General features: G+C 41.2%; 1 protein-coding gene and 1 long non-coding RNA gene across 11 annotated transcripts in view; one reads left to right on the top strand and one right to left on the bottom strand.

Annotated features, from left to right (window-relative positions):
* LOC309336526 (contactin-4) overlaps positions 1 to 27,670 on the bottom strand; it is a 525,279-nt gene that overhangs the window by 79,263 nt on the left and 418,346 nt on the right. For all 10 annotated transcript variants that reach the window (XM_081852419.1, XM_081852424.1, XM_081852423.1 and 7 more), the window contains 2 exons: positions 26,301 to 26,430; positions 14,076 to 14,226 (listed from right to left, as the gene is read on the bottom strand). In XM_081852419.1, coding sequence (XP_081708545.1) covers positions 14,076 to 14,226; positions 26,301 to 26,430 — 281 coding nt within the window. The remainder of the gene's footprint in view (positions 1 to 14,075; positions 14,227 to 26,300; positions 26,431 to 27,670) is intronic.
* On the top strand, positions 203 to 11,593 carry LOC309337509. Its single transcript, XR_014154374.1, has 3 exons — positions 203 to 258; positions 7,974 to 8,108; positions 11,546 to 11,593. It is a non-coding gene; the product is annotated as an uncharacterized lncRNA (long non-coding RNA).

Below are 27,670 nucleotides of genomic sequence, written 5' to 3' on the forward strand. Positions count from 1 at the left end.
TGCACTGAGTATCTACCAATAAAAACATCTGTATTCTGCGAGAAAACACAGTTTAGCGGTACTTGCCGATATAATGGTCTTTACAGCTGTTTACCATTGATACCATTTGCTGTTTCTTTAAAAAGACACATAAGCATAATATGGGGAAATGTCAATGTTTAACAGATCATTTTGTGCAATGGACAGGGTTTTTTTTCTACTACAGAAGCTGATTCCGTGACTGGCAAACAATCTGCAGACAGCTGTGAAATCAACCAGGTAATATGCTCTAATGACTAATACGTCTGCAGGAGCTGATGAAACTTTTTTGCTCAAGAGATTAATCTTGAATGAAAGTAAATGCTTTATAATGACAAATATTTAAGGGAAGTGGAGAATGAAAGATGCAATTCTAATTATTATAAAGAAATTACCAGTGATTTAGGGAGTAATAAATCTAAGCCTTTTGTTCACTTTAAATATTACCTGTGCGCAAGAATACTCGTGCTTTCCAACACTGGATTAGGTACATAGTGCCCAGCACATGAAGTCAATACAAGCTGAATCCAAATGTAGTATCTATCAGTATTACTTAATGATGATGATACTACACAGTGTCATCAATTATCAGGGGAAATAGTGGGTGGTATTCAGCTTAGTTTTAATCAGAGTATACCCATTGAAATTAATGTATCTAATATTAAATTGAATACAACCCCACATGTAAAATCTTGGCACCTGAAAGTATTTCAGGGCATGCTTGTCCTAAGTCAGGCATAGGCAAACTCGGCTCTCCAGATGTTTTGGGACTACAACTCCCATCATCCCTGACCACTGGTCCTGTTAACTAGGGATAATGGGAGTTGTAGTCCCAAAACATCTGGAAGGCCGAGTTTGCCTATGCCTGTCCTAAGTTTATCCCATCTAACTGTTTTCCCCCCTTTAAAGTAATTGGGTCTCTAAGGAAGTATACAGGTCTGTCATAGAACCAGCTTCACTTTACTGATTTACACATAACTGATTCTAAAATCCATAGAAATGACTGATAATAAAAAAGCAAAAATATTTTCAGAACATAGAGAACTTAAACTGAACTCTTGTCTGCATTCTGCTACAGCTGCTACTTAAGCATAGCCTCCCCCTTTACATCACTCTGTGCATGCACCTTAGTGCAGAAAGATCTGGATTTTAAACTTCAAGCAGAATCTCATGTGGTAACTGAAAGGTAAGAAAATGTACTAGTCAACCACTCCCCCTCTCCTTGGAAAGCAACACTAAACAATGATACACAGTACAAAGTTTAAGAAGTGATTATGTAGATTATTAGGGATGCGGGTGGCGCTGTGGGTTAAACCACAGAGCCTAGGACTTGCCAATCAGAAGGTCGGCGGTTCGAATCCCCGCGACGGGGTGAGCTCCTGTTGCTCGATCCCTGCTCCTGCCAACCTAGCAGTTCGAAAGCACATCGAAGTGCAAGTAGATAAATAGGTACCACTCCGGCGGGAAGGTAAACGGTGTTTCCGTGCACTGCTCTGGTTCGCCAGAAGCGGCTTAGTCATGCTGGCCACATGACCCAAAAGCTCTACGCCGGCTCCCTCGGCCAATAAAGCGAGATGAGCGCCACAACCCCAGAGTCATGACTGGACCTAATGGTCAGGGGTCCCTTTACCTTTATGTAGATTATTCATATTGACTCCAAGAGAGGCAGCCATGACTTTCCAGTCAGGAATCTTCCTTCTTATGGAAAACCCCTGCATCAAGGGGCCATAGGGGAAAGACCACATTCCCTCCTATAAATCTGCCTGTGTTTTGGGATCTTGGAGGGGAGGCCCTTCTCTGAGTCCCATTGCACTCACAGGCAGAGGTGCTGTTTTCTCAAGAAGATTGAGGGGGCCTGATGTGACGGCCTGACGTCACATGCGCAACATTAGCCATTCTCATTTTCAGCTCCACTCTGCCTTGAGTCCCATCAGGGCAAATGGTGGTGTCTGGGCTATCAACTGCAACAGGTGTGCTTGCCTGTTAGATAAAGCAGTTCCAGACTAGCAACACATTTATGCAGGAGTTCTATTGAGATAATGGGCTTATTTCTTGGTATGTGGGTACAGACAGGACTGCAGCCCAAATTCCAGCCACAGTTCTACCTTCTTACCCACTTAGCAAGTGATCCTCACTTTGGAACTGACATCATATTACCAGTTATGTCGGAAGAGCACTGTAGATCACAAATGTGTGTGCAGCTTCTACTTCATTTTCAAGTGTCCTAGATTGAAATGAATAGGCTTATTATGTGCAAAACTGAAACATGGCTCCCATGTCTGCAAGCAAGCAAAAAACACCTTCCATGGTGATATCTGGCGATCAGGAAGCATGCACATTTTGCTATGCCTTCGCTTTGGAATTACCGTAAGCCCTTCCTCTCCTGAACACCCCCTCCCCCAAACACACACACACACACATACACACACACACACTTCATCCATTTCAGAAAGGGATGGGATTAATTTTGAAATAGGATACAAAAATATAATTATTATAGGGGGATCCACTTTCACAAGGAATGATCATAAATGACAATCTAAAGGGAAGAACTGACCTTGTATAATTAGGAACTGTGAGTCACAATCACTCGGAAGAGCGATTCAATTTTGTAAGATGTAAATTGCTTAGAAAACTCAGAGGTGGATGGAATCCTGTGTGATTGGAAGGAAGGTGGCTCTGGGAATGCACCACATCCACAGGAGAAGAACAAAGTTAAAATAAAATGAAACTTCAGGAGGTCTTTATAATTGGCAATCACACTGAGCTGCATTTAGCCTATTGCATTTGAAAAATGGGCAATTAGATTTTTTTGGTCTCACTAGTTCATAGCTAATTCTTAATATTAATCTCATACAGAATGTTAAATGTACTTCATTCAAAGAAGCAAATTGCTGCCTACAACCTATTTCCAATATTCTCACCAGGGACCTTATAACCAAGTCTGAGATAGGCACATGCTAGGTTTTGGGCAGGTTACAAATGCTAAGAAGCACCAGAAAATAAAACGCACAATTTGTTCTACTAAAAGTGTACTTCTTTCTGCTACTTCTTTTGCTTTAAGAGTTGTCCAAGCGAATATGCTCCATAATAGTGTTTATTAACATTTGTGTACACAGGAACGCTATGCTTGATCTTCATTTGAACTTTCCCCCTAAAGTACAATTTCACGTCTTCAAGGCAAGCGTGAAACTGATGGAACATCATCTTGAAAGGGCTGAGGGGAAGTATTTATAGTTATTAATGATCTCCCTGTAGTTACAAGATTATTGAGGTCAAACCTGTACAAAAATTTCTCTAGGTACGTAGGAGGAACAACTAACTGCAGGTATATTGTTTTCACAGGCTACTGATAACAATGGTAAAAAAAAACCAGGTCAAATGACACTGGGAACCCCAAAGGAAAATAAGTGGATACTGTTAAGGGGTGGGGAACATATAGCAGCCCTGTTGTCTTTGTTTAGGCAATTCAAGGTACAAATGAAAAGAAACTCATTTTGCAGAAACTGATTCTTTAAGTGCCCTTTCATTGACCACTGTTGTCATGTCCAAACTTTGTCCAACAGTCCATAAGGCCAAGACCTTACAAAGTAGATATTCTTGCCATTACCCCTACAGGATTTATCTATGCGGTTCTTCCTTCACTTTTCTCCAGAAACTGAGATAGAAAAACAGTAATTTTGAGACATAGTGCTGCTAACGGCCTGGAACAGAGATCAGAGCTTTGCAAACAAGACCCCTGGAAACTACCTAGCATGACACCTCCACCTATCAGTGTCATAAACCTCAGCAGTTTTTCTGGTTATAAACTTCAACACTGGGGAGATTAGAGGTCTCTGTGTACACAGGGAGCTTAAAGGTATCGTTATACTCTTTGCCAGCCAGAATTGGCATGAACTCTGAAGACTAAACCAATATCTATAGAGCTACAACTTGGACAAAGTCCTGTGCGAGACATATTTACTTGGCAACAGAAAGATTAACATTTTTTTTTTTTTTGTTAATCTTAATGACTGAGAAGGGAGAGAGTCCTTAAGCAAAGCCATTTAGGACTTTAAAGGTCATGGCTGACACTTTGAATTGTGTCTGGAAGATCAAATAAGGGGAAATGGAGCAAAGCTGTAAAATATCCTGGCATGATCACGCATAGGAACACAGGAAAATAAGAAGCTGACTTACAGTGAGTCAGAACACTGGCCCATCCAACTCTCTCCATCACTTCAGAGAGAGTTCTCTCCCCTGAGAATTGAGAACCTGGGACCTTCTGCAGATAGAAAGCAGATTGCTCTACCATTGAGCTATGGCGCTACCCCAAGCTGCACTGCACTTCTGCATAGATTTTAGTTGTCACCCTTCTCAAACCACTTCCACTTCAAAAATGTGCAGAGAAGCACATCTCTGTCATAAAGTGGGGCACATAAAATAAAATTTTAGAAGCCTACTTTTGAGTTAAGCACTATTTATTTATTTCCTTGGTTGTCCCTCGACACTCCTCTTTGCTCGAGCTTCTGGAAAATTTGCTTCTTCTTTGTTCTTTGGCCATCTGTGGTTCCAAACTCAGGCGCAGCAGGCCTATATAGCTGGGACATCTGGCCGAGGCAAACCTAGGGGACGGTGGAGTATCCCACCCACCTTTTTGGCCAGCCAGGGGAAATCCCCAACAATCGCCTGCATGATGGAGAGACCTTTTGTTCTCTGGAGCCAAGGCTCTGCCATGAGAAGCCACAACTGCCTCCCACTGGCCATTATTGATTTATCTCCCAGTATCCAATATCTATTTCTTTTCACCCAAAAACTCATTCCCCCAGCCAGCCAGCCGCAAAGGGAAAGTGTATTTCGTATCATGATCTCAGAATTATCTCTGTCTGGAGTCTATTGAGATTATTTGTTTATTTTAAAAGCCACATCACTGCCTGAAAATGTCAAAGTGGCGTACAACAAAATAAAAGCAAACTACAAAAAGTATGAGTTTTTTTTAAAAAAGAAATAGAAGCACTCTAAAAACATAAAATAATAGAACAATTTCTACAGATGTGCAATTAATATTCCATAAATGACTGAGTCACACCTTAGGGAATTTAGATATTATTATGCCTGTTTCTATGCGGGGGTAATTGTAACTAGAGGCACAAAGAAGCCAACTGCACTCTTTGGAGTTATAAAGAAAGGCTACAAACACACGATGCCACATAAGCAACAACATTCTAGTTTTGTACGGGTGTTTTAACAACTTTGCCATTGGAAAACAAATACTTTCAGCAGGTAATTAGAAGAACATATATTCATCACAACTAAAACCTCTGAGAAGCTCAACTATATATATATATATTATATATATATATATTAAGAATGAGAAAAATATAATACAGATTTTTCTGCGTGAATAAAGTGCTGACAGAAACCCATTTAGGCCCATTTTGTGAGATTAGAACATAAGCAGTAAATGCACTCTCAGCTTATTTGTTCTAGCTGATGCTATTTGAATAGAAGCCCAAAGGCACAATCTTTTGAGAAAATAAGATTACCCCCCTCCTTAGTTTCAACTAAAACTGCTCATTGTAAAACAACAAATTACCCACTTCACTAGTAATTGATATTTACACAGATCTTAAATATCTAGAGAGACATTTTAAATCTCTGGAAAACATATACATATGAAAAGTTCATCCAAAACATAAGAGCAGAATTAGAAAAGGTCTTTAGAAATTTCTCTTCCACCATTCCACCTCCCTAACATACTTTTCCTTAAGGCATATAATAATTGCCTAGCATTTAAAACTCATTACGTGAACTTCTCAGAGCTAAGGTTTGAATGTAAATTGATTTTCTTCTTGTTCTAATGAAGTAGAGAGCTCAGAAAAAAATAATTCACAACTACATCTCCACAAAATACCTATGATTTACGTCCTCTCTTCCTTTCTACTTGTAAGACTTGTTCACATGAACTTCTGTGTTATTCACACCATGTTAAGACATTTGCATGTGAACCACAGGTGTTCTACTGCCTGGCAAAGATTAATGCAGTAATATTAATATAGTAATATTATAATTAATGCAGTAATATTCTTAGGAACATACCTAAGAAAACACAGTCACTATGCAATATCAGAATTTGCTTCCTGGGAACATCCATATCATTTATCTTGCACTGTGGCAACAACTATATTTGCCTGACTGTCGCTGCTGCTCAGTCCTCAAATCTATGCTAGTACTGAATGAAGCACCAGAGTAGGCATATAGCTGTGAAAGATTCCTCCCAGATCTCAGGTCATCATTTCATTTTCATATTTCCAGTTCCCGACACTTGCGGAGGAATGGGGGGGGGGTGGATCACCCCCGGCACCATCGGGGAGGAGGGTACCATTGCAGCCGCCCCCTGGACACGCGCCGTGCACCCCCCCACCGCGCCGGGTGCCATGCCCCCGCGGGCAGCACACTATGCCCCCAGGAAGCACGCCACACCCCCGCCTGCTCTCTGCCCCTGGTGCTGGAGCATGCAACTTTGCCACTCGTTCCTGAGTGGACTTTTTATTCAGAAATAAAGTCTATTCATTGGGGGTTACGCCCTAGTAACTATGAACATTTAAATTTGTTCCTGGCCTAAAATAGTCGAAATAGGTGGCACGCAAGTTATTTCGCATTTAAATACAAGGTAAAGTGCACCATTTCATAAACTTTTCGTCCAAGAACAATTTCAAATGCTGCAAGGCGAATTCAAACTTCAGGCAGCTATTTACATGGTGCCGTTAGTCACATTAACAGGGCAGGATGTAATGGTGAAAATCCATGTTATTCATTATTTGACCGTTTCTGTGCCTGAAAGAAATAGCACTATCAAATAAATGCCAGTTAGCTCCATTATTTACAGCATGGGTAGGCAAACTAAGGCCCGGGGGGTTGGATCCGGCCCAATCACATTCTAAATCCGGCCCCGCAGACGGTCTGGGAATTAGCGTGTTTTTACATGAGTAGAATGTGTCCTTTTATTTACAATGCATCTCTGGGTTATTTGTGGGGCCTGCCTGGTGTTTTTACATGAGTAGAATGTGTCTTTTGATTTAAAATGCATCTCTGGTTTATTTGTGGGGCATAGGAATTTGTTCAATCCCCCCCCCCAAAAAAATATAGTCTGTCCCCAACCCCAAGGTCTGAGGGACAGTGGACCAGCCCCCTGCTGAAAAAGTTTGCTGACCCCTGATTTAGAGCATACGGTAGTGCTGATAAGGCCAATGTGGTGACTCACCATATGGGCCATGTGCATATTCCTGCACTGCAGGGGAACCTTGGGTCCATTCCAACTCTACAAATACTATGATTCTAAGTCTTACATTTTAAAAGAAAAGAATTCATATAGGGCAACGATCCTTTTAGGGACCTTATCTCTATTCTAAAACTTTACATTTGAAACATCTGTCAGTATAATTCCACTAGCATAAACTGAAGAAATAATATAATTTTTTCTGATCGATGTCCTCTTTCACAGAACAATTAATCTGAAACATCTGGAGGGCTACAGGTTGGGGAATGTTGCATTAGGTTGCCTAATGGATTAGCCCTTTCAGGGAGCTTCAAATGGTCATGTTTACAAATAATGTGCATAGTTATCATGATAGTCCTGGTTACCCAAAACTCCCATTATTTTGGGGGGAGGAGAAAGTGTACAACGTGATAAACTGATTTTGATATTGTTGCCATGTGGACTTAGATCTGTAAGCCACACATTCAGACCAAGGGAGCTATTCTATGATGCGGATTATTCGGCCCTGGAAGTTCAAATACCATGGATTCATAGCAGGTGCTTCTATCAATCTTCTCTGTCTTTTAAGGGGGCAAAATCAGCAACTTGTACTATTGCCTTATAATAACTAAGCAGATGGAAGGAGAATAAAAGGAGGCATCAGCCCTGAATGATTGCCTTCAGGTTTTCATTTGTAACTTGTCTCGTTTCAAAACAGTCCAGGTCTATGCAAGAAAACAGCTCTTACATACCATGAAGCATGTCAGCACTACGGTATAATGGGAGAGGCGAGTGAATTCTCATGAAGCTACTGAGAGCATCTAGCATATCTAGGTCAAATCATACCGCAAAGGTACAACATAGGCCTTCTTATATAGAGTCTTTGTATTGTTGCAGGTGTTGCTATTATATGAGTTCAGCTGAGTAGTATACCTTTATAATCTTTGCTGCAAATATAGGGGGTCATTTAAAGCCTTAACAAAGTCAGACTAAGCAGGGATACAAAAGAGGGCAAGTACTAGTAGGGTAAGAACAGAATATGAACAATAACAATGGGAAATACATTTTTCAGACTTTTTTTTTAACCCCCGTTAACACATCTGGCAGGAGACACTGGCTGAGAAGCACTAGGAAACGAGATTCTTTTGAGTGGGTATTTTGAACAGCCGCTTCAAGAAAACAAATGGCCTACAGAAGAGGAAGCAAGGGTTTCTGATGGCAAAAGAGATACCTGACAGGACACTGTAGGTCTGAACAAAAACTATATGATGTGACGAGGGAAGAGATGAAAAGCCACATTGAGGCAAGAATTAACATGGGCATTCTGTAAATTAAGACAATCTTTTCACTTGTCCGCACTTATCCAAATACAATTTATCTAAAACTAAGCCCGCTTTAACAATGGTTTTTGCAGTGCCTTGTGTACGCCAAATATTCACTAAAACAGATTGTTATCATCTGGCATGATCATTGATTTACTGGTTTACTTCCGGGTTGGCGTCTCCGGCAATGGCTAAGCTCCTCCGATCAAGAGGAACTTACTCCGTGAAAAACAGGGTCTGACCGCCACGGCGAAGGCGGAGACCCATTGAAATCACAAGTGGGAGAAGCTTGTGAACCTGGGATTCGGCTGGCACCTTTTGCGCCTCCCCTACTCGCGGGGAAACCCTGTTTTGGGGATCCGGAGTGACGTGGGGTGAGTGGCGCGGTGCTTTGAATCGACTGCTTCTTTCACGGAGTGAAATTGCTGTTGCTGGAGAGCGCCGACTTTTTCCTGTGGACACTTGGATTTTAAACAACTACCCGTGAGTAGAATGGAAAATTGGATCTTTAAATACCTTAATTTGGCGCCGAAGCGGGAAGGTCATAAACAGGAAGTCCGCCTTCTGCTTTTGTAAATAGACTGAAGCAAAGACGTTACAAGCTAAAGTCTTTGAAAGCTTTTGACAAAGGATTAAATCTCCATCGGTTAAAAATACAAACCCCCCCTTGGAAGCAGGTGAAGAGGGGGGAAATTTTGAACTTAGTAAGCCTGCAGGAGTGATGGGAAAATCAAATTACCACAGCTCCGAACCTGGGAACGGGCTGCCAGATGACGTTTGGGGAAAGTTTATTGACAGAACGGATTTGACAGCTAGCTAAAATAAGAGTAAGATACTGTTTCCATTGTCCTCTTCTGCATTTAAAATGGAGGAAAAAGTAACTGAAAATCGAAACTATGTTTATTGCTTGAGTTGTGCTTGAAAGAACTGATACAAGTGGAGACTGTTTCCCTCTAGAGGGAGCCTTTGAAATTGTTATAGGAGTGTAACTGGGAGGTCTCCAGCTGCATGATAAGGATTCTGAGAACCAGAGATTGACCTTGGACCATTCAAAATGTTGATAGGAGAAGTTATTGTGACTGCATTATGTAAGATAAGCCATTCGCTGGAAGAGCTTCATAAAAAGATGGATGACATGACTTTTAAAATTGATAACTTGGAACAGAAAGTGACTAATTTGAGACAAAAAGCGAGCACCAACACAGAAATAATTCAGGACCTGGCACAGGAACCTACTTTGGCAGAACAAATGATGGAGGAAAAGGAGAAAGTCATTGTTTTTGAATTTAAAATAACACAAGCGGGATCCTTAGTTCTACAGAAGCAAATTGAGGACTATAAATTGAAGCCTTTTATGATTGAATCTAGTAAAAGCCAGATTTTGAGGATTGGATCCCGGCTTGGACTGAAGAAGGAAAGTTGGAAAGATCCCTCTATCCAGGGATTAATTGACTTTTGGGACATGGACTTGGATATGGAGGAGATTGAAGTTTTGGGGGCCTTTGGATTTGGAGGAATCTTGAAATACGTCCTGAAACACTGTATAGACCCTAGCTTCAACTATGAAAATTTGGCTGAACTGTCCAGAAGGAATAAAAGTATTGTTAGGATGGAGTTCTCTCGAGATTTGCTCTCTAGCATTAAAGAATATGAAGAAGATCTGCAGAAGGGACCTGGAAAAGAGTTAAGAGCCTCGGACATAAGATCTCCAGGTTGATGGACTATATGGAATTGACGGAAAGGACTGGCAGAATCCGAAACCAGGGAGAGGAGTTGAGGAAGAAGATTGGAAAATTTAAAGTTTATATATAGAAATATCGCAAAATTAATGAGTGATAGAAAAATGGTGGATTGATATTTTATGGATTTAGCAGAAATGTTATAAGGAGTTAAGCATATATAAGTATTTTAGTTTAAATGTTAAAATAAGGTTAAAAAAATATGTTATTTATAATATGATAGAGAACAGAGAAAGATGGAAAGGATTTGCTGAAATAACTAGTAGAAGTGGAATACAAAAAGGGAGGTGAGAGGAGGTCGAGGAAACAAGGGAATAAAGAAAGAGTATCGAAAAGGGGGGATGTATTATTATTATTTAAAATAGTTTTTGTTTTGTTTTATTTAGGGTTAGGGTTAGGGAGTGGGTTTGGTTTAGTTTAGTTTAATGGGTTTAGTTTAATGGGTTTAGGTTGTGTTTTGTATTGTTTATATATTGTATTGTAGTGTCTTTTTTCCCCCTCTTTTGTTTTTTCTCTTCTGTCTTTTTTCCTCTTAAAAGTAATAAATATTATTTTTTTGGGGGGGGGGAAGATTTACTGGTTTAAATTTGCCACACGGAAGTCATTTTGAACACAAAGGTGGGCGATTTGGTGTCTTTACAAGTGTCCTGTTCACATATGTTTATCCATCTGTGTCCTGTTCACATATGCTTATCCATAAGCCCGTTCTGTCACATGTGTACATTAATATTTGTTGTTTTTTGTTATTAATCTGCATGAACATTTGCATTTAAATTTATATGTTCTAAGGAATTTCCCTCAAAATTTGAATTTTGCATTTTAAAATGCATTTTGCGCTACCAGCTGCATTGGGACATTCAGGAAGTGCATAAGGCAGTGCAATTTGCACGTTAGTCTGGAAGGTGTGCATCAAAATTCACAAAGATCAAATTCCTCAGGCACCCCATTAGAAGATAAGCCCTTTACAAAGGCAGTCAGTGTATAAATCAAAGTGCAGACTACTTGTCCTAAATAGATAACTCTAAATCTCTTTATCTTCTGAAAAATCTTCTGAAAGTTAAAAGGGCGATTGCTACCTGTCATCCAGCTTCCTTTCCTGGCGGTTATAGAGATGGATCCTCTAAGAGGGCAGGCATAGCAACAATTTCCATATATTTTAAAAAGAAAAGAAAGAATTCCTTATAAGAGCTGCTGAAAATAGGATGAACAGAAGTGGGTTTAATTTGCAGAAAAGCAAAATATAGAGGAAGGTCAGCAATGGAAGTATAAGATGAGGAGTGGGCACCAACACAGGTATTCTATGTGTTCTTAGCATCATCATATGGAGGGCACCACCATGAAGGTTTCCAAAAGTGAGAGAGAGTTTTAAACACAATTATATGATATTTTGGGTGTATGTATATAATTTATAAAAACATACAAGACAGGTGAAATATGTAAGCTATGTTGCTGAAAACACTGATCACATGCTGACAAGATTGAATTTGAACTAAATTTTAAAAGGCCATGTGAAGTTGTCAGAATTTGGAAGAGACTAAAGAATTAAGTTGTGGGGGGGGGGGAGAGAATGATGGGAGACATTGTGTCAATAGAAAAATGGGAGATAGGAAAACTGGATGTTCAGGGCTAGAAGGAAAGTAGGTTTTGAATCATGGATTGTTCCAATTTCCTTAAATCATTGCTGGAAAGGGGGTTTGCGTAAGTTTGAGAAATGTTATCATATGGGAAGATATGCTCTTGAAAGTAAATACTAGGCACTGGGTATTCCTGAAACCCCAGAACTTCTGAATCAATGGCTGCCAGGGAGCTTTCTTTATTTATGAGGTTGAATTTCTAACATATATATCTGAATCTTATTCCACGGCAATACATAATTTACCTTCTGGAGTGAGGTTTCTAAGCTTTACTTTGATGCAGTTATGCCTCCAAGAGAGGATTTCCATTATTATGGAGATGAAGTATCTTTAATGACTGCAATAATGTAATTGTACCCCAGGGCAAAATTCCTAATAATGCAATTGTATAGCTTTCAAGCACCAGTAAGAGACGTCTTCAGGGCAGGTTATTCATTAAGGGTGTAGTGTACAGTAGCTCTGCTTCACTGGAAGAGTAAGAAAGCTAAAGCAATAAAGCTCCCTTTTCAAGATAGGCTTTGCCTCCTGGGCAAGCATCTAACATCACACTTGGTTCTGCTTCGCAGTCAGTGGCAGCCTCCAGAGGAAGATTCCCAGCAGCCTAATAAGATCCACCCTATTACTTCTCCAGACACTCAGTCCCAGATACCACCTATTACGGCATATATCTCAAAAAAGATACTGACAAATCTTTCACAAAATAGCCACATCTCTAAGACTTTTGCCTACCGTAAGTCTCTCCAAAAACTGAAATGCATGTGTGTTGTTTTATTTTTTGGGTTGTTTTTTAAAAGAAAGATTACTTTTTTAAAAAAAAGTAAGAAGAAGAGCGCTGCTGGATCAGACCAAAGACCCATCTGGTACAGTATCCTTTGTAAAGGACTTTGAGATTACCGATCAAGCGCTGTATAAATTTTATGAAATAAATATATCCTATTCTCATGGTAGCCAACTAGATTCCTGTGGAAGCCCAGGAACTGAGTGGAACAGCATTCTCCCCTCCTGTCATCCCCAGCAACTGGGATTCAGAAGGATTACTGCCTACAATAAAGGTAAAGGTAAAGGTACCCCTGCCCGTACGGGCCAGTCTTGACAGACTCTGGGGTTGTGCGCCCATCTCACTCAAGAGGCCAGGGGCCAGCGCTGTCCGGAGACACTTCCGGGTCACGTGGCCAGCGTGACATCGCTGCTCTGGCGAGCCAGAGCCGCACACGGAAACGCCGTTTACCTTCCCGCTGGTAAGCGGTCCCTATTTATCTACTTGCACCCGGAGGTGCTTTCGAACTGCTAGGTTGGCAGGCGCTGGGACCGAGCAGCGGGAGCGCACCCCGCCGCAGGGATTCGAACCGCCGACCTTTCAATCGGCAAGTCCTAGGCGCTGAGGCTTTAACCCACAGCGCCACCTGCGTCCCATACTGCCTACAATACTCCAATACAATTTTCAGTGACCAAGCAGTGCCAAGCCCTGGGTTGACCTGGACTCTGAAAAACTTGTTTCCCAGGACTGTCCTTGCATTGTTTCTAACTTGGCAGGACAGCTTCCTATCTCCTGATGGACCTGGAATCAAGACATCTTTTCATCCAGAGCTGAAAGCCTGAATTATTTCCCTAGCTCCCTCCCCCTGCTTTTAGCCCTTGATTATTTGCACTATTGCTACAATCTACACATTCCTCTGTATCACCTCAATCCCCCGTCCCCAAACATGGCAGGCTGCAAATACTAGACAATGCTGCAGGGCTGTCACTATTCTAACTCAGCCCTCCTCCCTCTTCCCCTGCCACTGCAAATGACAAACTAACACTGCAATTGCTAGTTGATCCTCAAATAATTTCTGTTTACCAGGACTCTCACAGATTGCAATTATCCGAAGGATTCTCTAAAATGGTATTTTGATAGCTATTCTCTTGAAGCTAGTCAGAACAAAAATACTGTTCTTTAAACTATATGAAGAGGCAGGTGATGTACAGTGAATTTAGGAATCAATAGGGTTTCCTTCTCCCTTAAGAGCAAACACCTGAGCTTTTCACAACCATCATTGTCAAACCAATATTCATGGGAGGTATAAAAACATTAGCAGTCACAAAACACAAGCAGTAGATTTTTTTTTTTTAAAAAAAAGATTACCTCTCATTTTCTTTTAGGATCTCTTTTCCTTTCTTCCAGGTAAAGGTAGGCCTCGGAGAAGCTTTGGGTTTACACTCGATTGAAGCGTCACCACCAACTTTGACAAAAGTTAACCTTTTCAAAAAGTTTTTTGAAAAATCTGGACCTACAGCTGAAAGACAATAGGTAAAAGGGTTTAGAACACATGAGAAGTATTAACCAACTCCTTTTTAATAAAGCATTTTTTTTTTAAAAAAAGCTGAATTTCTTCACTACTGATCATGTACAGCACACACAAGTACATTTCATAATGGCGCCTCTAAAGCAGGGATAACCGACTTGGTCTCTCTAGACTCCCAGCAGTTCCAGCCAACATGGAAAATGGACCGGGATGATGGATGTTGTAGTCTAACCACTTTGAAGGGCAGTACATTGGCGAGCACCATGTTGGCTGCAAGAGCAGATGACTTAAGCAAACACATAAACGAAACAATGGCTTGCACACCAAGATGCACTTCTGTTTTTGCCAATTCCCCTACATGTTGCTGTTCCTGAAGGAGGTCTCTGGAACAACCTGAAAATTTGGTGGGAGGCAGTCTGAAGCAAGAAGGGAGAATCAGTGGAAATTGGATTCCTTATCTTGCACAAGAAGCAACATTTTCCAATCACACAACTACACCTCTAGATCCGAGTCAAATCTGCAGTATGATTTCACTGGCGTTACAGATATTGGACACTATGTAAGAGTCTCTTCTCACAAAACCTTTACTGTCTGTATGGCATCTTGAACAACTAGGGTACATTTATACTAGAGGTCCTGGTTTGCAAGATCATGACAAAGGCACTGTAAGTCTCAAGTCCCCTGTCAACCAAAGGAGACTTACCCTGTGAAGGCTAACCTGAACTCCACATCACCACTTAGAAAAGGTACAGCATGAGACACGCACATCTCCCTAGAAGCTTCATGACCACCATGTATGTTCATCATACCACGATTGCAAATTTAAGTGATAATTAATCAGTACAAATGTCAATAAACCTCTCAAGTCAGATCATGCCCCCTATGAACTGTGTTTTTCCCCTGTAAGTCTGTGTACCTTCCTCTAGCTCTGTGTTTCTCTAGGTCCATGGGCTTTGCAAGAAGTGTGACTATTCAAAATGTTGCCTGCAAAGCACCAAAGCACTCTGGATTTGTTTATTTATTTTGTTAAAGGATAGCAGCAGGTTTTTTTGTTTTGTTTTAAAAAAGCTAAAAGCTTTTTAATCTTAAAAACAAAAACCTGGAACTCTGCAAGCCCATCAAACAAGCTCAGGAAGGGGGGGAAATACACACCTCAGCCATCTCTTAATTATTTTAAGATATGAAAGAGCAAGAGACAAACCCCCACTCTCCCCATGGGTTATGGAAGAAAGTGAATTCCTTTTATTTCATCTACAAAGGCTCCTAGATTTATTTATCTGTAATTTGGCAGCCTTGATCCATTGAAGAGGGGCTCTTGTGACTGTAAATTTCATCCACTTTGGCTCAAAGGGGAGAAGTTAAAGCCATTGTCAGAGTTTCTGTTATTGTTTTATACAGAGCAGCTCAGAACCTGAAACAAAGATCAAAGCAGACAGAGCACAGTGTTTCAGAAACATAACTGATTGGTTTTTTTTTAAAAAAAAAAACAACGCAGATACAAGACAAATTTTTGGGCCTGTGCACACCCCTAATAGCTATACCATATAACACCATAAAGGACAGAATCAGTGAATGTCAGGGAACTGCCATCAGTGCCGGAGGGAGAGAGCAAAATCCAGAGAGATTCCAGAGAGCGTCCCGGGATTGGGAGAGGCAGCCCATCTTCTGGGGAAGAGAATCAGTGTAGCACCAGTGGAGAAGGGGGGCAGATGGGGGAAGTGGTGAGGCGGTCCCATGACTCCTTGCCGGGGACCAGCGGGGAGAGTAGGGGTCCTCCGTTGCCTATGCCCTCCTTGCGCAGAAAGCTTTCGCGCAGAGAGAGTAGGAGGAGACTAGGCGTCAAAGAGCTTCTTTGCCGGAAGAAGTTTAAGAAACGCCCACTGACGGATTCTGCCAGCGATTGAGGCAGCCATGGGTGAGTGGCTGTCCGGACAGAAAAGGTTCACTCAGGCAACCCAGCCAGGTGTTTGCACCGGCTTACGCACGAGCAACCCCTAGAACCATTACAATGAACATTCAAAGTAATCTTGATAAACTGGAACTCTGGCCTGCAACCAAAAGATGTTCAACACACACACACAAAAACCCCATACATACAAAAAAAAAACACCATAGGCATAATTTCAGTCTGGGGGAGACTTGGCTTGACAGTCTTACATATGCAAAGGGTCTATGTGTCTTATTTTGTTACAAGCTGAACATGAGACAGCAGTGTGATGCAGCTACTACAAAAGAGAATAGAAAGCAATTGTTCTATTCTGTTCTGCTCCAGTTGAATCACCTCCGAAGTACTGTCTTCAGTTCTGGGTGCCACATAATAAAAAAGCACGTTATCAAAGCAGAGTGTGTCCAGAGGAGAATGGCCCTAATGGTTTGGATACCAAGTCCTATGGGTAATGGTTGAAAGAGCTGAGTATGTTTAGCCTACATGAAAGAAGATTAAGGTCTTCAAATATCTGAAGGGCTTCATGCAAGGTGGAGGAGACTCGTTTTCTTGTAGCTCCAGAAGGCAGGACGAGAACAAATGGGTGGTGATTCCAGGGAAGTAGATTTCCTAGTGGTGAGAATTGCTCAACAGTGGAACATACGGCTTCAGTGGGCTCTCCTGTTTAAAGAGGAGTTGGACAGACACGTGTCAGGGAAACTATAACTGCATCCAGCAAGGATTTGATGACCTTCAGGGTACCTCCCCAAACTTTCTTTGCTGTTGCAGCAGACAGGAAGGACATTTTGTTTGTAGTAACATTTTGGGCTAGTATCACCTGATACTCTGGCGGGGGTAGGGAGGAATCTAATGTTAAAGGATGGAAAGGAAAGAACAGGCCACAAATAAAACAATTACGTCAGCTGCAGAAGTGGTGGGAAAGGAGGCATAGCTCTGGGAAGGAGATCTGGCATTGGCATTGTTTCCTGCTTGGCAGGGGGTTGGACTCGATGGCCCTTGTGGTCTCTTCCAACTCTATGATTCTACGATTCTATGATTTGTCAAGATGTTAGAGGTGTGAAGGGGCAAGTCTTTGAATGGAACAAGAAGAATGAAGGAAGTTCCATAAGTGCTCAAAAAATGCAAGACCAATAATGATGAGTGAAGCGGTGCCAGGCATTTCAGGGGAAGGGTAGAGTCATAATGAAATCTTACTCACTGAATTCTAAAAATAAATAATCATAATAAAATCCAATAGAAATCCACTGAAAAACTAGAGATCAACCCTTGTTTTCAATCTGGTTCCCTTCTCTGCACTGCAAGTAATCTGTCTGACCGTAATAGCATTTGCCTGCTACAACGGAAAACATATAACTACTGAACACCAAGTGGCAAACATGAGGTTTGTGAATGATACGACAGAAGAACATATTATCCAAGAATTATGATTAAGCCTTTATTTCCTGTCTGCATTAAAAATTATCAGTAAAAGGCAGGTACCCTTATTCCTAGTAGAGAATATAGCTGCTTAATTCAAAATGAAGGAGAGCATATTATTGTGTGAGCGCTCTAATTAAGGACCGTTCTAATTATAGCAGACTTAGCAATGCATTTGTTGGACAGCAATGCTTCAGCTTCGTGTTTCACTTTTAATATATTTAGGACATCTATTCATTCCACATCCAGTTTTAAGTCTCTTGGCACTGCAGTAACTTTTTGCAGAAACAAAGCATGCTTGGGTTCTTTGTCTGTTATCAGCACACAAAATACAGCTTTTTGAAGTATTCCTCAGATTAGAAAGGCATCACCCTCTGGGCCTAAGCAACTAGGTCCTTCATCTGGATCAGCACTCCTGTTGCATGACAACTTAAGGCCAGTTGATCTAGTGGAGGCTCCCATTGACAGAAAGGGTGGTGGTGGACATTTCAATCAATCCTTCCTTCTCCCTACAACTGAACACTCCACTTCCCATGCTGTTTCAGAGTGTAGCCAATGCATCTCCAGTATACTTTCAGGATGGGCAAGGTGCTGCACAGGAATCCCATTCCCATTCTGTCATCAACATAGTCCTATGAAACTCCTGGGATCTCTATATCAAAGTCAGAGTTTCCTTTTAATTAATGCAAAAATTACATGACCGTATTACATAAGAAGAGCCCAGCCGGATTAGGCCAATGGCCCATCTAATCCAGCATCCTCTTTTCACATGGACAACCAGATGCCTAAGGGAAGCCTGCAAGGAGGACTCATGCTCATCAGAACTTTCCCCCTCCTGCAGTTTCCAGAAACTGGTATTCAGACACATTCTGACTGTGGAGGCAGAGATTAGCCATCATGGCTAGAAGATACTGACAGCCTTATCCTCCATAAATTTCCTTGATTAATCCCAGAACAATGGACAAATATATTCTTTGCAGGTAGACAGTTAATAGTGTTTCTCAGTGTCCTGCTCCTCCCTTTTGGCCAACCAATTGGGATGGACTGCTCTTGATAATGGTTAGTCTTCTGAGATTGTCCATTATCTGTTAGCTCTTATGGTTGACTGTGCTAGGGAATCTTGATGCATCCGTATTCCTTCTTTAGAAAAAATCCTTTCAACAAGCCTTTTAAGTATTGGAACTATTTTACATGTGGAACTATTTTAAAATGTTTGCAATGTTTTTATATATGATTTTTTAAAAAAGAATTATTTTATATATGGAACTGTTTTTAATTGCTTTTGCATTTCCCATGATTTATGGTCATTTTATGATAGTATGTTTTATTGCTGTACCCTGCTCTGGGACCTGGTAAAGGGTGGGTATGAAATCCAATGAATAAACAATATATGGTTTCCTGGTTACATTGGCAGCAAAAGCAGATGGAACTGGTGCAGAACAGAGATTGTCCACTCCAATGGGCACATAGTAGTGGTGCTAGCTCAGTCCGTAGAGTATGAAATTCTTAATCTCAGGCCCTTGGGTTCAAGCTCCACATTGGGCAAAATACTCCAGGATTTCAGGGGGTTGGACTAGATGACCCTTGGGTCCCTTCCAACAATTCTATGATTCTATGAATCTAACATGTATCCTCAATTTTCCAAATTCCAGTTCAAATACAGCCCTGCCACAAAACGTCTGAAACATACCATCATCTACTGCCTTGAGAATAATTTTCCTTAGCACAGTGACTAGAGAGAAAAGGCCTGAATTTCAGTGACAGGTCACTGTCCCTGACAGATGCCTGTGCAAAATACCTCCAGTGCCCAGTGACCGTTATAGATGTTTGGCAGCCTGACAAAGGGACAAAGCAAGATCTCACTGAGACTCTGGAGAAAATTAGGGTCACAGGGCATGGGCAGAGAAGGCAAGCTGCTCAGCATTCTATGCGGTCCCTACCCTTTAAAAGAAATCCCAACAATAAGATTTGGTAAATTCTTAAGGTCTTAAGGTCTTAAGATACAGCAAACACATCCACTTTTTATGGAATATAGATATATATTGTATGAAAAATGCCATGTACCTCTGCTCATGTTCAGTGGATGCCTCTTGTATAGTTTTAATTTTGTTTGTTTGTTATGAGGAGTTTCAGTCTGTTTTTTAAAAAATTGTTTATTGGAGATGAGTTTTCCTTTTTAAAAACAGAACGATCAATCTCATGTACAGGCAAAAAAATACATTTTAAGGTATGATTACCTGTTGTTGTTACCTCTCCCCTCGTGCACAAATACTTGTTTAAATTATGTAACAAAGGACTCCCTATATAATGGTATTCCCGTTTGAATTTATTTTTATACGTCCAGGAAAATTTTCAATATAAAAATGGTCGTAGGGAATTTAATAGCTGCTGTACAAGAATAAAAAGGCAGCTGCACAGATTGGGAATGCTCCAAATGTGGTTTGAAAAATGTTTCTTTATAAAGAGAACAGTTTGCATGTAAAACCAAAGTGAAACACACAAACATGCTTTACGGTTTTTCTATGTGTATATGTGCTAGCATCTGAATGAGATGTGTGTTGTCCTAGTCATTCAGTAGATACACTTGTGCTGGTTTTAACCTTTAAAGCCCGATACGGCCTAGGACCCTCGTACCTACGGGAACGCCTCTCCTGGTACATCTTGGAGATCCCGGGCCTCAGGGAGACTAGGCTTGCCTCGGACTTGGCTCCGGCCTGGTGGAACGCTCTGCCACAAGAGATCAGGCCCCTGCGGGATCTGACATCTTTCTGCAGGACCTGCAAAACGGAGTTGTTCCGCCAGGCCTTTGGTCAGGGCTCAGCCTGACTCCCCTTCCCTTTTTGTATAAGAACTAGTACGAAAGAGGCCTCCCAGCATTCTCACAGGCCCATATAAGAACAGTGTAAACAGTTGGGCCTGATGAGCATTTACTGTTCCCAACCCTAATCCTGCGGAAAGCCATCTAATTAGATTTTAATTTGATCCTGACTTGTTTTTAGGAGGTAACTTAATTATTGTTTGATTTTATACCAATGTTATATATTTGATGTTAGCTGCCCTGAGCCCGGTTTTGGCAGGGGAGGGTGGGATACAAATAAAAGTTGTTGTTGTTGTTGTTGTTGTTGTTGTTGTTGTTGTTGTTGTTGTTATACTATATTGATGGAACTGGGAAGCAGCCAGAAGGTCACATTTCCTCTGACAGCATAGAAACATAAAAGTATTTCCTCCACTCTTACACTCATTTATTCAGAAACCTTCAAATACTCTGGTTACAGGTAATATACGTTACATGTTCTCTGGTTAATCTAGTACAAGACAAACTGGAAGTCCTTGATTTTATACTATAATTTGTAATCAGTGTGTAAGACAGACGTCTATAGCGGCTGCTGAATAGCCTGAAGAAGCATCTATGGCTTTCTTTTTATTTCTTTTATACAAAAGGTAACATCCCTAATACATTTTGCCACTATGGATTCTAATTTGTTGAATGTTACTTGTCCTTTCCTCCAGCAGCAATAATTTCGGGGTGTTCCCCCACCACTATGTAGGTATCTATCCTTTTTAATAAAAAAATGCCCAGCAAAAAACAAACACTGGCTGCTTAAACCATTCTCTTCATAAGAGATTAAAATTACAATATTGAACATTCTCTTTGAACTATGTCAGAGACAATGCTATCTACTCGCAAACTGTATTAACTGTTTTAAAAATGAAATATCTATATTGATATAAATATCTATATTGATTCTCAAAAGGTTTCTTGAAGCAGTGCAAGAGAGCAAAACACCTGGTGACAGCAAAAAAGATAGTTTTGGTAAGGAAGGAGAGAGGGACTGGCAATTTGACATACTCGTTTTTGGATGTTTTCTATCTTGATCTAAAGATGTTATGTTGGCATTAGTTTTATGGAGAATTACATGGGACTACCTTACAATCAAACAATCCCAGTGTGTAAATTTGACACATCAGAAAGTCTGAAAGCAAGATTTGTACTCACATGTTATGTTTAGTGTGAACTGCCTGCACATATCATAACATGATTCGTTCCAATGTTTTATGTGAACAGCAGACATGTGGCTAAAAATTATGCACGTTATCAAACAAACACTCAATTCAAGGTCAGTTTCTTGGTCATTGTTTCTTCTCTTGTATGGCTTAGCCTATACAGTCTCATAGATAAGAGCTCCCGATTACAGAGCAAGGTTATATGCTGGCTGTATTAAAAGGTTCTGTTTCTGGTTCACTGCAAGTTCATACTATGGTACCAAACCATAGAAAGGGCAGTGGGGTCATGCTGCTGGTTTCACTGGCCCTTGTTGCATGTTTCACTGGCCCTGCCCTCAACCTATAAACACCAAGGGTGGACTTCTGCAGCCTTTGTGCATAGATTTCAAGGAAGGTAGTCTCCTATGCAAGAAGAGAAGAAGAGTTTGGACTTGATATCCCACCTTTCACTCCCCTTAAGGAGTCTCAAAGCGGCTCACAATCTCCTCTCCCTTCTTCCCCCACAACAAACACTCTGTGAGGTGAGTGAGGCTGAGAGACTTCAGAGAAGTGTGACTGGCCCAAGGTCACCCAGCAGCTGCATGTGGAGGAGCAGAGACACGAACCCGGTTCACCAGATTACGAGTCCACCGCTCTTAACCACTACACCATGCTAGCTTCCTGGATTCCTATTTCATCAGATGTCCAGCTCATGAGGAACCCTATGCAGACATCCTACTGCCCCTTCACCATGCAGAAGGAGAATTTTCAGCATGGCATGGGGGGTGGGGCGGGAATACACTTCTGTGAAATTATGGGGGGAGCAGTGCTAAAAGTAGATAAGAACACAACTAACCATAGCAGGGTAGACACTACCACTCCCTGAACACCCTAGAATAACACTTAAATCCTGGACATTATGAGGTGGGGAGAGAGGAAATGTCAGCTTCCCGATGGAGGCTGTTAAAAGCAACTATGCGCCCGCCTCTGGCAGAGAGCTTTAAAAACTGTTAAAGAAAGCTAAGGAGAGAGATAATACCGATCTGCCATCCACTACAGGACTTTCTACAATTCCCCCCTCATATGGGCCAATGTAGAAGAGTGGCTGAGGACAAGCACTTAACGATGAAGGTCTTACAGAGGTCAAGTAACACCAAGGGAAGCTGGGGAAAATGCTCACATCTTTATGTATTACATCTTTTTCCGAATTCTTCCTTACCAGCAACACACAACACATTTTGTACATAGGCTGTTTTATGCTGAGAATTTACTTTTGAGCAGTTAGAATCTTTGGTTAAGGCATGAACTATCATTTTAGTGGGGGAGGAGGAAAATCGGAAGTCAGAACTCTGGCACCTTAAATCTACATGCTTCTTGTCACATCAGAAGAGTTCAGTCAGTACCTAGAGAGTGCACACTGGTAGGAAACCACAGGTAGCTCCTGTGAGGTAGCATGTGTGTGTGTTGCTAATTAGAAATACTGCTATTCTTCAGAAAAGGCCTACATGCTATGTGCTCTAATCTGAGATCTTAAGTCTTCTCTATTGGAGGAAGCTCCTCTGGATCTTACCCACAGCTCACCCATTTGTTTCCTTCTTAAAACCCACGTCAGCATGAAGCCATCACTACATCTTGTGGAGATGAATGCTGGACTCTGATCATGTATCAAGCTTAGACAGCCAGTGGATGCATGTCACATCCACATTTTTGCTACTGTGAAAGTTTCAGGAAACCCACTTGAAAGGCATACCCACAGAAGAGGAGGAAGAAGAGTTTGGACTTGATATCCCGCCTTTCACTCCCCTTAAGGAGTCTCAAAGTCGCTCACAATCTCCTTTCCCACAACAAACATTCTGTGAGGTGAGTGAGGCTGAGAGACTTCAGAGAAGTGTGAGTAGCCCAAGGTCACCCAGCAGCTGCATGTGGAGGAGCGGGGAAGCGAACCCCGTTCACCAGATTATAAGTCCACCACTCTTAACCACTACACCAGGCTGGCTACGGATCATAGATCAAAGCTATGTTGCGCTCTGTGTTTTTCCAGGATTTACAATGTTAAATTCCATGTGCGGAGAGACTACTGAAGACTTTGGATCTTTTGTAATATCTGTTTATTTTTTCCAATATACAGATTGGCCAGGAGGGAAGCAAGAAATTGTAAAGGCAGTACCAGACGAAAAGTAGCATCAGTCCCCAGCAGATATAACAGCACTCTAGCCACCTCCCGTGGCTACTTCTTGCTAGCTGGTTGGGGAGGTGGGGGCGGGATTGTGAAATGCATTTTCACTCTCTGTCCAAATCCAAACTGCATGGACTGCTTCTTCCAGCCTCCACCACACATGCACATGTGACTTAAAGCACCTTCTACAGAACATTATTAGATAAAGAGAAATGAGCAGCCACTAGAGGCCATTAAGGAAATCCCTACTGCTCATTATCTAGAAGGAGAGGGTCACCTCTTCTCTTTGGCCCAGCAGAACAGCATGATCCATAACAGGGGGAGAGCCTGTGTTGTGGGGCATTCACTTTTACCCCCTCTTTTTTATTTTAAAAAGCAAGGTAATTAAACTTGAAATCTTCCGTGTTTCTTCAATAAAGATTCAATCAGTGCTAGCACACTGTAATGCACAGCTGAGAGGAACTCAAACACCAAAGGCTGTCTTCTTTCATTTCACAAAAAGTCACAAAATGGCATAAGGAGGCTGGGATGGGAATGGAGTGCCAAAAGAGGACCTGTAGCAGTCAAGTCCTGACTATGCTTTTAAAGCAAGACTCTGTGGCACAATTCAAGTTCTTAAAAATGTGAAATGCCCACATCAGAAGCACTAAAACTGAGGATCCCCTCGGTGTGTAAAGAGTGGAGTAATTACAGATTTACTGCACAGAAAAAATACCGTATAGAAGGTACTAGGAACACAGGAAGCTGACATATACTGAGTATAAGACGGATATTGACAAGCTGGAATGCGTGCAGAGGAGGGTGACCTAGATGATCAAGGGCCTGGAAACCAAGGCTTGTGAGGAATGGCAAAAGCAGTTGGGTATGTTTAGCCTGGACAACAGAAGACTGAGAGGAGATATGATAGCCATCTTCAAATATCTAAAGGGCTTGCTTGTTTTCTCATGCTCCAGAGGGTAAGACTTGAACCAATGCCTTCATGTTACAAGAAAGGAGATTCTGACTAAACATTCTGGTGGTAAGAGCTGTTTGACAGTGGAACAGACTCCTTCAGAATGTGGTGGACTCTCCTTCTTTGCAGATATTAAAGAAGAGGTTGGATGGCCATCTGTCATGTATGATGCAGTTGAGATTTCTGCATTGAAGTGGGTTGGAGTAGATGACCCTCAGGATGCCTTCCAACTCTACAATTCTATGATTCTATGAGTCCATCTAGCTCAGTATTGCCTGCACTGACTAATAGCTTGTCACAAGGGTTTCAGATAGGAGACTTTTCCAGTCCTGCCTGAAGATGCCAGGGACTGAAGCAAGCTACAGCCCTTCTCCATGTCTTAAGTTCCAGTTGGACCAAACAGCTTGGATATGGATGCACAGGAGAAAATAAGAGCCAGCTCTACCAAGCCAGGAAATCCTAGCCCATTGCACACTACTTAGAGAACTTCTTGATCAATCTGTTTATAAATTTTCCAAATTAAAAAAATGCAGAATATTCTATTTATACCACATACAGTTACTACTGAGTGATGTTTATACTGGACAAAGCTAGAAATACTAGCAATGGCTGACTTCTGAATGATTTGCAACAGATCTGTAAGAGTTTCTGGCTGCCAATAAGATCAGCAACAAAGATGACTTTCTCCTTTCTTAAATTAAGCTGCTGAAATTAAGAAAGCGCAGGTGTGGGGAACCAGGAGCAGTAAGTTCAGTATTGATACTGAAAATAATTTCGAGGGCAGAAAAAGTGCCTATTCTCTTCTTGCTCCCCCCCCCCCCCAAGTTTCTGTTGCACGTGAATCTGGCTAATGTGCCTCAAAGTTGTATTAAGATCATGCAAAAATGAAATCTGTCAATCCCTGTCCTAGAACATTTCCCCATAATCCTCTGTAATATGCCTGTGTTCCCTGAAGTTCAAATCTGGGTCATTCATAGAATCATAGAGTTGGAAGTGACCCTGAGGCTCATCTAGTCAAGGGGTAGTCAACCTTTTTATACCTACCACCCACTAATGCATCCTTCCTGATGGTGAAATTTCCTTACCGCCCACCAGTGCTTGATGGAAAGAGGATTCAGCTTGTACCGTAGAACCCTACCACCCATCTAGAATCCTGAAACGGCCACTAATGGGTGATAGGGACCAGGTTGACAACCCCTGATCTAGTCCAATGCAGGAACATGCAGTTGTCCCATATGGGGATCAAACCTGAAACCTTGGTGTTATCAGCACCATGCTCTAAGCAACTGAACAATTTGACCACCAAATTCTTGTACTAGACTATGCATAAAATCATCTATCCTCTCTCCTCCAAAGTATGTATTTGTAACAGCTGAAGCAAAATGATGATGATAGCAAATATGAAGTGTTTATGACTTGTTCATGTATGCAGGCAATCATTGTGACAAGGGCTCAAGCTGCTCTGAGTGGGCCTTTTGCCTAGACTGATATAAATTCTCATAAAAATAAATATTAGTTATTTGTGGACTTCATTAGAGGCAGCAAAACAGGCTAACGTATTTTTCAGTATTTGTTAAGTAAAAGGAGCCCACCAATTACGCTCAGTTCTGCGCTGATATAGATGGTCCCATGTCTATTTTCTGCCACACACTGATACATGCCGGTGTCCGATAGGTTCACACTGGTGATGGTGAGTGTCCCATGTTCTATCAAGATTCTTTCCTGCAAAATAGCAAAAGGCACAACACAATTTTGAAAAGCTCATATTTAGAATGCATGCATCGCTGCAATCATATCATTTATTTTAACCTGTCAGGGGGAATCAATTTTGATGTTAAAAATGCAAGTTTATGAACAATTTACATGATGTCATCTATTGATAAATAATTTATATCGTATTAATTGCTGAATGGAGGAAACTAATATCGTAGTTGGTAAATGCCATTTAAACAGTATATCACCCCCTCCCCAATTTAGATTAATAGTATCTTCAAGTACATAAACTTGCAACTAATACTGCTTCTGTCCTGTAGTGTGTTGTGGTTTAATCATGCCAGGCAAGTTCTTCAGAAGATTTGGAACAGCAGAACTATTAGCTTTCTGCTCCCTTGAAGGTTAATGGGAACAGTAATCACATTCAGTGTTGCAAAGCTATTGTATGCAGTTCACCCCACCAGAATTAAAACAAAAATCAAAAACCCCTAAACCCTAAAGATGTAAATGTTACTCATTTAACGATCCTTACTTTAGTCTAATGTGATTTAAGTTCAAGACCATCTGCCAGTGACCAGCATGAAGCAAGTGAAATTAGCATGTGGAACAAAAGGACCCTGCAATCATTTGTCAGCCTACGGATATGGAACTCACGTTATCAGTTTTAATCAGTACAGCATTGTGTTCAATAGGCATCCGGGTGTATTTTTAACAACGAAACATATAACTAATATAATTTTTAAAAAACTGACCGACTTTCTACTTGGCTGTGGGGTTGCAATTTTATGTTTGCATAATCTTTATTAGAGCTTGATTGAATCTAGGCAACTCATCAAAGAGCAGGTTAAGAAAAAAAAAAGCTGGTCACTCTGATAACGGAGAGTGAATAATTTGCCTAGTTTGCCTATATAATTGAGACATTCAAGGCCTGAAAGGATCTCCTCTGGTGAGACATGGAATGGAAAGGGTGCTAATGAGATTTCCTCCTTTTCCATAGATCATTAATCTTTAGGCAGTTCATTCTGCCACTGCTAATGGTAGGTCAACTCCCTTGTTGTCAGTTCTTGCAGAGATCTGAAGAAGTTGAATGGGGTTACTATTACAGACCAGAGGGCTTGTTTACCTCCCATAAAGTTCAATTAAAAATCAGACTCAAAAATGGAAATGGAGGGAAGGTGTTTTATACAGCCTGAGTAAGTATATTCCCATGCACTCTTTTCACAGTTCACACTTACACTTAACTAGCATT

Source organism: Podarcis erhardii, assembly GCF_964252035.2.
Source record: "Podarcis erhardii genome assembly, chromosome: 2".
NCBI lineage: Eukaryota > Metazoa > Chordata > Lepidosauria > Squamata > Lacertidae > Podarcis > Podarcis erhardii.